The following is a 13,506-nucleotide window of genomic DNA, read 5'->3' as shown; positions in this document are numbered from 1 at the left end:
TTATTATTTTTGAAATACTATTACTAATTAATGTTAATTACTATTTCTGAATTTTACTATTCCTGAGAATACTGAAATCTCTTAAAGTGTTTACCATTATCTTACGGTCATCTTTTGTCTTTATCACTGTTTTATCTTTTTAAGTACTAGTGACTGGCATGGCCATTAGCCATTAATATATTATTATAGCATTCTGTGAGACTACATCCAGCATTGCTAACTTTAGTGATCTATAGGAACCAGTTTATTACATGTAGCTTAGGTTGGTATTTTTGCCTTACTTAATTTACACTCTTCAATTTTCAGGAAGCTACTCCTACACTTTTATATATGAAAGGTGATTTGATTAAAAATTATGTCTTGATAATCATGCACTGTCACAGTTACATTTATCATAATAGTCCAGAATCCTTCAGCAGGCTTAAAGAGTAGTTTCAGAGTTTATTTTTTTAATTTCTATTCAGAAACATTTATTTTATTTTAATTTGTTTTACTTAGTTTATTTTTATATGGTAATATTTTATCTACATTATTTGTATTTAATTGTTAGAGCAAGGCCAAAGCTCTTTCATATCTGTATCTTTTAAACTAGATGTGTACGGAATTGTACAATTATCAATATAATGTTCAATTATCATTGTGCAAGGTTACTGCATAATCATCAAGAACTTTTCTTCAGTTTTAGGTGTAGTGTGTGCAAAAGTATTTTTGTGTAGTGTAATGGCACTGCCATTCACAGACAGTTTTTGAAAATAAAATTCAACCAATTCATGGTCTGTTAAGTGCATATTAAAATAGTTTTAAATGATGTGATGCAAGATATTAATGTTGCTTGATAATAACATGACTATTACTACAATAAGTAAGACTAGAACATTGTAAACCACAAACTGTTTATATAAAGTAATTCACAAACTTTTTTTCAATTGATCCATTTATTTTCAATCTAGCTATTTCATTGGAGTTCCATCCGTAAAGATTTTCAGAAATAAGATGAAAATTATACTGTTGTATTTTTAAATGGTTACAAAATATTGTAAAAGTTTTAAATTGATACACTATTACTAAGTTGTGTTGAACCTTGTTCAGATTTATTTATATTTTCTTAAATAAATGTACTCATTCTCATTCTTTTAGTAAATTTTTGAAGAACTATAAATAAAAAGATGATTTTCTTTATTTTAAAAAACTGATCTTTGATACATATTTAAAGTATAGAAAATGTGATTGTCTGAAAAGCTAATTTTAAATGTAGATCCATTTAAAATTAATTTATAAGTTTGTTTATTTAGCTGTGATTTAACTATTCATTACAATTATTTAAAAAAATATTCATTGTAAATATTTAAATTTTATATAATTGCTTCAAATTTAGTCACCCCCTCTTAATGTTTCATTATTTTATCCAGTATTTGCAATTAGGCAATGGTTCCAACTTTACAAATATGTTTGAGAATAAGTAAATTAATTTACTCCTATCTGCCATAAAACATATTATATACATTGTCTCTATTCTTTATGAGTAGTATAGCATATTTTGAATGACAGTTCTGTTTCACTATATTTAATTGATTATGCTCAATTTTTTTTTGTCTTTTCATTCTTAAATTATATGCAGTAGAGACTGGTAAATTGAGTTTCTGTCACTTAAGGTGTATCTTAACTAAATGTTTGATTTCATTGTCCACCAACTACAGCACAGCATATTGAATCATTTGTAAAATATAAACTGGATTTTACCAATAAATGTTTGGATAAAATCTTTATCATTCTTTATGTTTGTTTATAATCATTAGGAGTTTATTGTTTGATTAAAATCACATTTTGAATTAATGTAGAATTTTTTCTGTAGGCCTTAACATTTTCTTACGTTTATTTAAATTTTTCTGCTTACAAGGATTTCCTATTTATCTTTTAGACATATAGTTTGTCATGATTCATCCCCCAATGGGGAGACATCTAGAAGAATAGGATTACATGATTTGACACCATCCCCTCATTAATTTAGTTAACATTAAGAACCGGCATGATTTTTGTTCTCATGAATAGCACTCTATAAATGCATATAGTCACATAAAATAGTAACAGACTTTTAACCATCCATTAACATCTTTTCTAATTTTTCTAAATCATATTCTGGGTATTGGTAGGATTTGTCTTCAGAGAATATTCTTTTTTTGTAGTTTAAAATAATAAATACCAGATGCTTATAACTTGATGAAAATTCTACATCTTGTTTGGATGTTATCCTAAAAAAGCAAATGTATGGTATTCACTAATGGAAATTCGTAACAATATGTAGTCCATACATATTGTTACGAATTTGAGATTAAGATTTTAATTAAGATTAAGATTTTTGCTCTAATTGGTGAAGGATGAATAAAGTACTTACTGATATTCAACTTAATAGATATATAATTTTTATCATTATAGAATTTATGCATATCAAAATGTAACTGATTAACATCTTTGTTTTACAGATTTGATATTCATTTTGAATATTTCAATGGATTTTAAAATAATGTGAGGACTGATTCATTATAATGTAGGTAGTTAATTGCAAGTTGTTACTCTAAAAAATTTTCTGTAGGGAGTCTGTGTGACATCATAAAACTAAGGTTGCTCGAATCTGGTCATGAATTGCAGATTGATTACGCTATCTGTCATTGTGAAGTAAGAAATTTAATAAACTTTTAAGGTAGTAATATTATGGAATGTCTCCCTTTTACACCGTAGAAAAACAGCTTGTCTTGTTTTTACCATAAAACAAATTACCTACCCAACATGATGGCTACTGCTATCACCCAATATGGCTACTGCTCTTGTGCGAACTGTTAAAATCATTCACAAAGTGTTTTGTTGTTAGTAGTCATATGGCGTACCTCTTTGATTGTGTATGGGATCATAGATTAACAGCATGCATAACTACATTTTCTTTTCACAGATTAAGCAGTTTTATGTATCAAAATTTAGCCATTATTTTTGTTATAAATATTGAAATTATTTTGAACAGTTTTGTAGATTTTTTAATAATGGGATCATATAATGACAGGGAAAGTAATCTTTGTAATGTAATATTATACTATACAATGTTTTTTATTGAAATTTTTTGATCATCTGTTTGATACCTCATTTAAGTTATGTACTCTAAATTGTTGTAGTAGTGTTCCATTGATTACAAAATATTAATGCATGGGTTTGTACTACCTCCCTCACAAAAAAATGTCTCAGGACTTGTAGTAAGAATTTACATCAATTTCAAATAAACTACTCCAAATTTTCTTCTCGTTCCCCTATAAAGTCAGATTTTTCTGCACTAAATATATTACATTGCCCTTTCTTAGAAATATGTTAAGAGCTGATCTTCATCTGAAAAATAATTTATTAATTCTATTTTGGCTTTCAATTTAAAAATATATTATCATTAGTTTTTAAAAAAATTGTAATGTTTTAGATACCATGCCTCAACTATCAAAATACTCCCCCTATGTAATTTCTTCTTCTTAAACAAACGGTGTTAAAATGAAGTGATTTAATACGTTGAAGTTAGTTGCTAAAGAGTTGGTAAGTTTACTTGTACTGTAGTATAGTGGACAGTGGGTGTCTTCTTCACCGCTATTAGAAAGCAATCAACTGAATACTATACTAATTACAACTTTCAACTAGCTGAATATCTTCATTTACTTTCCAGCTTGTGTCAGTAATTAATTAGTAGTTATCTTTGTTTAAAAGATTATTTATTTATTTGTGCTCATAACTAAAGGTATATTTCCAAGTACAGTTTTGTTACCTTATTTTTTTTTTTTAATGTAGAAATCCCAGTTCACATCCTGAGATTTGCATAAAATACTACCACTGCCATAAGGTTCAACATAATGTACACATATTTTAAATTTAAGCTGAATATTTACATGAAAACTAAAAGTATTTAAATTTTTATATGCACACAAGTTCTTAGATGATTATTCTTGGATTTTATATTAATTTTTAAATTTGCTTATTTGTTTTTTCTTAAAACATTTTATTTATTTTTACAACTTTTAAAACAATTATTAAAAGAAATCTTTCTGCCGTCTTTTATGAATGTTGGATTTATTTATAAAAAATTGAAAATTTAGCTTTACAATCCAATCGTAATCAATTAATTTTTTTCTATTTACTTTTTGGGATTGATTGTTTTTCCTCCCACATATTTGTTCAATTTACATCAGTGCATTCCCATTAAGTCTCTGGTCAACTCATGTCATTCTTGGAAATGACTGCCATTTTTGGGAGTGATTTGATGTTGTACCTGGTTGCCTACAGCTGTTACGGTTGCAGCACCTATATCATACATGGACAGGAAAAGCAGTATAGGAATTTAATAACAATTTTTGAAAAGAAGCTAAGTAAAGAAGTAAAGATGTTAAGATTCTCTGAAAAATTTATATTCTTGCTAGAGAAAAAAATTACTTAAAACAAATGGAAAGATTGCTAGGCTAGAAATTCAGCTTGAAAATAAATAAGAATAAGATAGAAGTAATAGAATCTGACAAGAGGGTAATGAGGAATTAAATTCTAAGATAGGGATTCTTAATCTACCAAATGATGGACAAAGTAAGGTGCTAGTGACAAAATAATATGCTGTCTAATGCACATCTAAAAGTTAGAAAGATATAAAAAGTATACATCTGGAGTGTTGCAAAACATGCAGGGTAGGAAAAGCAGAAAGAAAATGAATAGAAGGCAAGGTTTTGAAATATAGTTTTAAAGAAGGATGTTAAAAATTAGGTGAGAATAATACAGAGTAGCGCACGGAATGATCCAAAATTTGTTTTGGCAACAATTGTTTAGGTTAATAATTATTAATTTTTTTTACCCATATGTTGGTGGAAGTGACAGTAGTTATGAATATTATTTTCTTCTCTTTCCAATGAGCTGTTTGTGTATCATTCCAAGATGGCTGATAAAGAAAGACTGACTGTTGAACAGTGCATCAAAAATCCGTTGTTTTTAGTGAAAGAAAAAGTGTGGTGCTTGCACAAAGACGGTTTCATTCGCATTTTCAAACTCGGCGGTCGCCCTGATTTAAAACAATCAATTTATGTAGCCTTTATGAAAAATTTAACAGTGATGGTTCAGTATTTGAGAGTAAGCGCAAATAGTCTGCTAATGTTTGTTCTCAACAGAATGTTGAAGCTATCAGAGCAGCATTGTTGAGGAGCCCGGGCAAATCAACAAGAAAAGCAGCAGCACAACTTGGGATTACTAGGTGATCTGTGCAGTGAATTTTAAAAACTTATTTGCAGTTGTATCCATACAAAAAAAAAAGTCTAAATTAACTGTTGACAACAAACATCAAAGAATAGCTTTCGCTGAATAGTCTGTGATCCAAGATGTACTGTTGAACAGTGTTTGGTTTTCAGATGAGGCATTTTCACTTAGAGGGGGTTGTTAATAAACAAAATGTGCGTTTTTGGGCTTTAAAAAATTCACACATGCTTCATGAAAAAATGCATCATGCTCCAAGAAATACATTATGAGCCAATATCTCAAGTCATGGGGTAATAGGGCCATTCTTTTTTAAACAGACAGTGAACAGTGAGCGTTATCCAAACATGCTGCATAATGATTTTGTTCCTCAGCTTCTTGAAAAGAATTTCAATTAGAAAACAAGTGGTTCATGCAGGATGGAGCCAGACCACACACAGCTAATGTTGTTTTAGACTTTCTGCATGAAACTATTAACACATATCTCATTTTAAACCAATTTCATAATCGTTTTGCTTGTGACAGAACTGGGGCCCCCAAACAGTCCCGATTTGAATCCGTTTCTTTAGGGATTTGTAAAGAAAAAGATTTTCCATAAACATACTCCTACAGTGATGGAACTGCAAGTGCTGATCATTCAGGCGTGCAACGAGATAACCGAGGATATGTGTCGTCGAGTTATTAACAACATACGTGTTCGTGTTGAAGAAGTTGCTAGACATGTTGGTGGTCATATTGAACATATGATAAGCAGACCATAATCTCCAAGTGTATAGTAAACACATTGTATTTTACTTTTCTGTAATGTGATTCAAATAAATATTTTTCAAGAAAACAAAATGTTGGATCATTTTGTGTCCCACCCAGTATAAAATAAAGTATTTTTAAGGTTAGTATAAAAGGAAAAAAATTTGTAGTAAAATCTTATAATGAGACAAATTAGGTTTTTAGGTGTATATTAAGGTTAGTTAATTTGATAATAAAGCAAAGTGTAGAAAGTAAAACCTACAAAAGAAAAAGACTGGAATATATACTATAAAACAGATAATACAGGATGTTGGATGTAATGATAACATTGAAGTTAAAAGATTAGCACAGAACAGAAAGGAATGGAGAAATGCATCAAACGACTGATAAACTAAAAAAAAAGTTGGTATAAAAATTGGATATTATTTTATTTTTATAGTTTACAAGTTTCTGAGTAATTTTTAGCAGTAATTGTTCAAGGACTTAAAATTCCAATCTCTAGATACTTTACCATTTGTATGAATGCCATTTGTATTTGAATATTAAATTCAATCTGCTGTATATACGAGGGTCATTCAAATATAAACTAGAATTTTGTCGCTCAGATCGAGGAAGAGCAGTGAGTGTGTTGGAGCATTGTGGGTAGTTAGTTGGGTTTATGGGAGGAGAGCAAATGGCCAGCACCACTTGTAGATCACGTTCTCATGTTAGTAACAGATTGTCTGTGTAGTTGGTATCATCATCCATTGCACAACAAATTATAATTTGATTTCTCACCAACAAATATGTTAAATCCTCTGAAATTTTGACAACTCTGGACCCAGTTTGGAGATACTACAAAAACTCAGTGTTTGATTGGACCAAGAAATTTCCAATACGGCCATTATGCAGTGGCGAACAAACATCATCCGCAGACCAGTGACCCAGTGATGACAACATTCTGTCAGTTTATGAACTTGTGGAAGGTGACCATTGCATAAACAATGGTGAAATTGCATCAGAGGTGGGCATAAGTGTTGCGAATCTACATGCATTGTTGTTGAACACTCTTGGATACAGCAAAATGTTGGCGAGGTGAGTTCCATGTCTTCTCACTGAAGCTCAGAGAAATATCCAGAAAGACATCTGTCAGCAGCTTCTCAATCGCTTTGAGGAAGAAGGAGAGGCATTTTTGACAGTATTGTACCTAACGGTGGTTCTGGAAGTTAAAAAAAAATTACAGATATTTAGCCTGAATAACACCCTTCAATCAGTCACTGCTGAATTGGTGTGATCATGCACCAAATCAAGTTTATGAACAACTGGAATATCCAAAAACTGCTACAACTGACAAAATTAGAACAAAAATCCACAGTTCTGTATTAAATGATTAGTGATTATTTGAATGATCAATGGAGGTATGTGAGCTTGCTGACATTGCAAGTATCTTAGTAGAACCCACCAGGTTGGTCTAGTGGTTAACGCGTTTCCCAAATCAGCTGATTTAGAAGTCGAGAGTTACAGCGTTCAAGTCCTAGTAAAAGCCAGTTATTTTTACACGGATTTGAATACTAGATCGTGGATACCGGTGTTCTTTGGTGGTTGGGTTTCAATTAACCACACATCTCAGGAATGGTCGAACTGAGAATGTACAAGACTACACTTCATTTACACTCATACATATCATCCTCATTCATCCTCTGAAGAATTATCTAAATGGTAGTTACCGGAGGCTAAACAGGAAAAAGAAAGAAAGTATCTTAGTAGACTGTATCTACTACATTTTACGCGATGCTTTGGATATGAAAAAGCTTTCTGTTCTATGAGTCCCACATTTGTTAACCATTGACCAAAAACTAAACACTTCTAAAGAGTTTTCAAACTTATTTAAATGCAGTTTTGCTTTTTTTGTTTGATATTTTATAACAATAATTGAAACACGGATTTGATATTACATGCCAGAGACCAAACAGCAGTCCAAACAGTGGATGAGAGCAGGATGAAAGTGTACCAAAGAAAGTGAAAATTATTGAATCTGCAGGAAAAGTCATGATTACAGTTTTTGGTGATTCATGTAATTTTTTGAAATTCTCATAGACTACCTGGAAAAAGACAGGGCTGTCGTTGAGGAGTATTACACTTCACTATTGGACTCCACTAGTTATTTTTAGGGGAAGAACCTTTAATTTAACTCTTTAACTTTAATTTTAAACTCTTTTTTGTATGTTGATTTGGGTTAAATCTTTTAAAACAAAATTATTTTTAACACTTAAAACTTTAATTTTATCCATTTTTCTGAAAATGTCAAAACCAGTTTGTTTTACTTGATCACCACAATCAAGAAAACTAAAGTCAAATGTGTGAAATTTTGCAACACGCTATCTAAAGGATCATACTTGACAAATATCATAGTTATTTGGTCATATTTGCAGCAACTCTTTGTCAGGCCTAGAACTTTCCTAAGTACAGGTCCTCTCTATTTAACATACATTTATCTCTTACCTTTTAACTCTGTTAATATTTAGCATACTAAATCATTACTTCTTACATTAGCTACCTAAAAAAGAATTTGACATTATGTATCATTTATTATTGTGTGATACATAAACTACAGGAACTCTCCCGGTCGTGCTTTTTAATAATTATATTTTTCTATCCTTCTCTTTCATTTATTAGTGGTGGGTTGAGTTGGCTGGATAAAACTATGTTAAAATAAACAACAAAATCAAAAATATTTTTATTTCTTAGTTGATGTAGTAAATTGTCACTTATAAGTGAGTTTCATGACTAGTGTAAAGTTCCCTTATATTATGATGTCACCAGTCTCTTATTAAATTTATTGTTATAATTATACTTTACTCTTTCAAAGAAGGCATTAAGTATAATTTTAAATAAAATTCAAAGATTATTTTGTGATTTTCCTTTGCAGAATTTGAAATTTTTTTTTTCATTAATCATTTTAGTACTAAATTATTATCTTTCATAAATTTTGTTTATTTATTTAAATGTGTTTTTCAGATGATTTTCGATTGTTTTGCGGTGACCTTGGAAATGATGTTACAGATGAAGTTCTGACAAGAGCTTTTAGTAAATACTCATCCTTTTTAAAAGCCAAAGTTGTACGTGATAAAAGAACTAATAAAACAAAAGGTTTTGGATTTGTTAGTTTTAAGGATCCGCAGGATTTTATTCGGGCTACAAAGGAAATGAATGGTAAGTTTGTTATTAAAATTATTATTACTGTTTTATATATTTTTTTTCTATCTATGGAACATATCTGATACTTTTCTTAATATTCATTTTTATTTTCTGCCAGTACTTTTTAACTCTTTCACTGGCCTTTTTCTCAAATTCTTTTGTTATTACTCTCTTGTTTTGGAGCTTCTTCATAGAAAACCCTGTTTTCTGAAATTTCTTTGAATTTTTTCATGATTAATTCAAGATTGTTGTTGAAGCTCAGAATTTCTATTGTTTGTTTTTTTTTTTAACAAATTACTATGCTCATTGTCTTTTAGATTTGTAAAATTTGTTTTAAAAAATTTTCATGATTTTAGATAAATGAAGGTTTCATTGATTCTCTTAAATTAGATTTGTATTTATTTACGGTGTTTTATTTCAGTTCAGCTATTGTAAATGCTTTGTAAAAAGGGTTTTGTTGGTCCAGTGTGGTTGAAATATTATAATACTCTGAAAATTTAATTGGAACGCCTTGTATGGCAGTATATTATTTTTAGTTTAGAATCTTATTAGTGGTACATTGATTTCTTGGTACCCTTATCTTTTTATTACAAGAATATTTTTGCAAAATTAATCACCTTTTATTTAACTTAATTACTTCACTGTATCTTTTTTATTTTTCCAGTGGTTTGAATTGTTTTTTGCTACGATTATTGCACTCGTCTTGGAAATATGAGTGATTTATTTTACATCTGTTCTAAGAATTTCTTTCTTGTTAACTAAGAAATATAATTTAGCAGTGGTTTAATAGCCATTCTTACTGTACATGTGTGGTTTTGCCACACAAGTGGCAATAATTGAAGTGGTTTATAATTTGAATATGGGCATGTAGCCAGTATGTATATGTTTATATAAATAGATATCCTCACACTTTTTTTGTGCTGAATGGTGAAACATGTTTAATAACATTATTTATAAAGTTTTGCCGTAAGTTTGTTGTCAATGATATTCAGGCTAAAAAAATTCATTAGGCTTTTGGCAATTATGCTGGTAGGGAGTTACTTATATAAATTAAAAATGACCTGTCTTTGCGTTTAGTGAGTAATTAGTTGGTGATCACTTAGTGGTCATAATCCAGCGATTAAAATTTCCAATTTTAACTTAGAAGAGTGGTTGATGTAGCATGGAATGCAATAACATTGGGATTGGTGTTGATGATTAGTTGTGAATTCTTTATTTCAAAAAAGGGATTTAGGCATAAACTGTAATGTAGTAGTGATTTATTATTAATAATGGTTGTTTAGACTGAAATCAACTCCTGTTTTATAAGTTACATCTAGCTGTAAAAATTGTTTCGAAAATAAATTAAAAAAATATAAACTTATTTCGCTTAAAAAAATCACTTTGAAAAATAAATTTTTCAATATTGTTTATAATTATGTAAATTTCTATGAGAACATGTTTTTGTTACCTTTAGCTTGGTATAACATGTATAGGCTTAAATGGTTTGTACATGTTTCTCACCGCTTTCCATTTTCTTCATGACCATGTCTTCATTTCATATTTGTTGATGGTGTATAATTTTCCTACAGAAATTGTATTGAGCCATTTTTATTATTGGGTAAATTTTTGGGATCTTTCATTTCAGACTTAATTTGTTGCATAAGGGACCATTCCTTTCACCAACATAGTTGTTTTTTTTACTATATACTATTGTAAATCATTTAATTTACTGTTGTGAATTATTTTGTAAATAAATCTTTTATTTCTGTGAAGACAAATTTTAGCTGAAATCTTTTCAATCTGTACTTCTTTCTTAAATTAACAGTGTCATGTTTAATAATATGTTTTGTAAAGTCGGCCTCTGTGGTGTGAGTGGTAGCATCTCGGCCTTTCATCCGGAGGTCCCTGGTTTGAATCCTGGTCAGGCATGGCATTTTTACACACTACAAAAATTGTCATTCATCTCATTCTGAAGCAATATATAATGATGGTCCTGAAGGTTAAAAAAAAAAATTGTTAAATTGAATAATGATGAGTATACAATACTGAAAAATAGTTTTGATTGGCAAATCACTTTTAAGCATATCAGTTCTTGAATTGGTGTTAATCAATATTTAACTTGCCTTGGCAATTCAGGAAAACATTTAAAAAGTTTCTTTTCAGCTACATTATCATTGTTTTCAGAACTAATTAATTATAAGTTAAAATGTCATATTTGATATATTAGAGCTATTTTTACAGGCAATAAAAAAATGTATTTCATTGTTATTGGTTTCATTATTTTGTGATAACATGAGATGTGTAGTATATCTTAGTGGTAGGGCTTGTTTGAAAAGTAGTCTGGTTTCATTCTGTACAAAAGAATGAAGAAGAAATTTGTTCCAGGCATAAAATCTCAGTTTGATGTCTTTGGTTGTCCAGTGACCAATAACTTAACTAACAGAGGTTGTTTACAAAACCTGAAACATTATTACCGAGCAATAATAATGCAAAAGTGTTTTTCGGCCTCAAAAAAAAGACCATTATTAGGTGCGTGTGATTTTCTGTGGGAGTTCCTTTACACTAATTATAAAATTATTAGAGTAGGTGTGCAGCTTACCTTCTATAAATCTGTGAGGGTTCCACCATGTTCAAAGCACAGCTGTGTGCACCTCCATTTCCGGTTGTTCATTTGCAACAGCATATTAGGAATGTTCAGGCGGATCTGCTCTTGGTTAATGTCAATCCCTTTTGCTGACATTAATTCTGGAACTCTTACATTTTAATTCTGGAAGCAACCACTCATGTATCATTTTCAGATAACTATATTGATTAACTGGACCATCTAAAAAATAAGGACCAAGGAGATGTTCAGCTGTCATCCCAGCCCAAATCATAAATGAGGTGGATTGTGTTCAATTTCCTCAAAAAAGTGAGGGTTGACTTTCACCCAAAAAAATAAATTTCAATTACAAGAGCTTTGATAAATTGCACATTCGCCTGAGAACGTGAGGTTCTTTTTATCGTTTACTCTCAGAAAGCATTCATGCAATAACTGACATGCATAAACATGTTGATCAAGGTAATTGTCACTCAACCTTTTAACCATGGCTGGTTGAAAACATTTAATTTATAAGTCCTTCCACATATGGCTTTCATATATGGTTTCAAATTGTCCATCTTAGAATGCCTAACTCTGCAGAATGTTTGCGTGTTGATTTCATAGATGATCATTGAATTGATGCTTTCATAGCAGCACATGTCTCAGCTTGAGTGCTCAGCCTCCCACTGCGTGGTGCATCAAATACAGTTCCTGTTGCAAAAGCCTTCTTCTCCCATGTAAAACACACAAAAAAGTCATTCATAATGTTCTCCAGTGTTTTACCAGTGTGTGGAGGACATTCATGGGCCCACTTACAAGCTAACAAACACTCTTTGACAGCAAATACACTTATATCCGCCATAGTTCCACACTTGACTTCAGTTAAGGTCATCACGCTACGAATGAACACACCGGGCCATTCCCACCATGGCTTATCCTCCCCACCTTTTCCAGCAGCAATTAGCATTATGAGCGGTGAGAATTGGCAGCAGTAGAGTCCAATTAAGGTGCATTTAGTACAACATAAAAGAACGTCCTGCCCACCTCTCTATATACTCATTTTGTGTGATAGGTGTGAAATTTTTCACCCATTCATGACTATGGTTGACTACCACAGTATTCAACCACGCTCGTCACTAAAATAAGCATTAACCATCTTATCCACAAAATAATGAAATCAATAGGAATATTATAACATTTTTTAGAGTGTATTAGTGTCTAGTGAATACCTCGACTAGACCATATATGTTACCTAAACTTATAGCTAGTCGTGAAAGCATTAGCTAATAACAGTTCAGCCCAAGAAAATGGATTACAGGTTGAATATTGTTTATCTTCACAATCAAGAATGCGTAAAAATGAATTGCCAGTTTATGTCTTTTTCTGTATTGCATGTATTATGTTTTGCATAAGATTTATTAGTTGAACATGATATTATTAATTTATTGGAAACTATGGACTGAGGAAACTTATTCTCCTTACAATTATAAAATTTATTTGTGAAATAATGCACATGAATAAATGTAGTTAGTTAAAAACTACATAGGTGACTCATAACAAGGTGACACAATTTGAAGGAAACTGGTATGATAAGGCCATTTCAGCTGTTTGTTGTGAATAGCTTTGATTACCACCATGAAAGTAGGAGGGTTTGGGTTGAATGAATAATTAATCAGATAATTGTGTAAAATATAAATTTTGTGCACAAAAGAGAGTATTACATTTTAGTCTGTTCTCTGGCAGCTTCTCTAATTTCCAGTGGAAATAAA

General features: G+C 30.6%; 1 protein-coding gene across 2 annotated transcripts in view; it reads left to right on the top strand.

Moving 5' to 3' along the window:
• The window catches only part of LOC142327033 (uncharacterized), a 145,805-nt gene that overhangs the window by 18,262 nt on the left and 114,037 nt on the right, over nucleotides 1-13,506 (top strand). For both annotated transcript variants that reach the window (XM_075369798.1, XM_075369797.1), the window contains exon 5: nucleotides 8,995-9,189. In XM_075369798.1, the coding sequence (XP_075225913.1) occupies nucleotides 8,995-9,189 (195 nt within the window). The remainder of the gene's footprint in view (nucleotides 1-8,994; nucleotides 9,190-13,506) is intronic.

This window comes from Lycorma delicatula, chromosome 6 (genome assembly GCF_047948215.1).
Source record: "Lycorma delicatula isolate Av1 chromosome 6, ASM4794821v1, whole genome shotgun sequence".
NCBI lineage: Eukaryota > Metazoa > Arthropoda > Insecta > Hemiptera > Fulgoridae > Lycorma > Lycorma delicatula.
The sequence above is the reverse complement of the archived record's forward strand: the minus strand, read 5'-3'. Positions and strand labels throughout refer to the sequence as shown.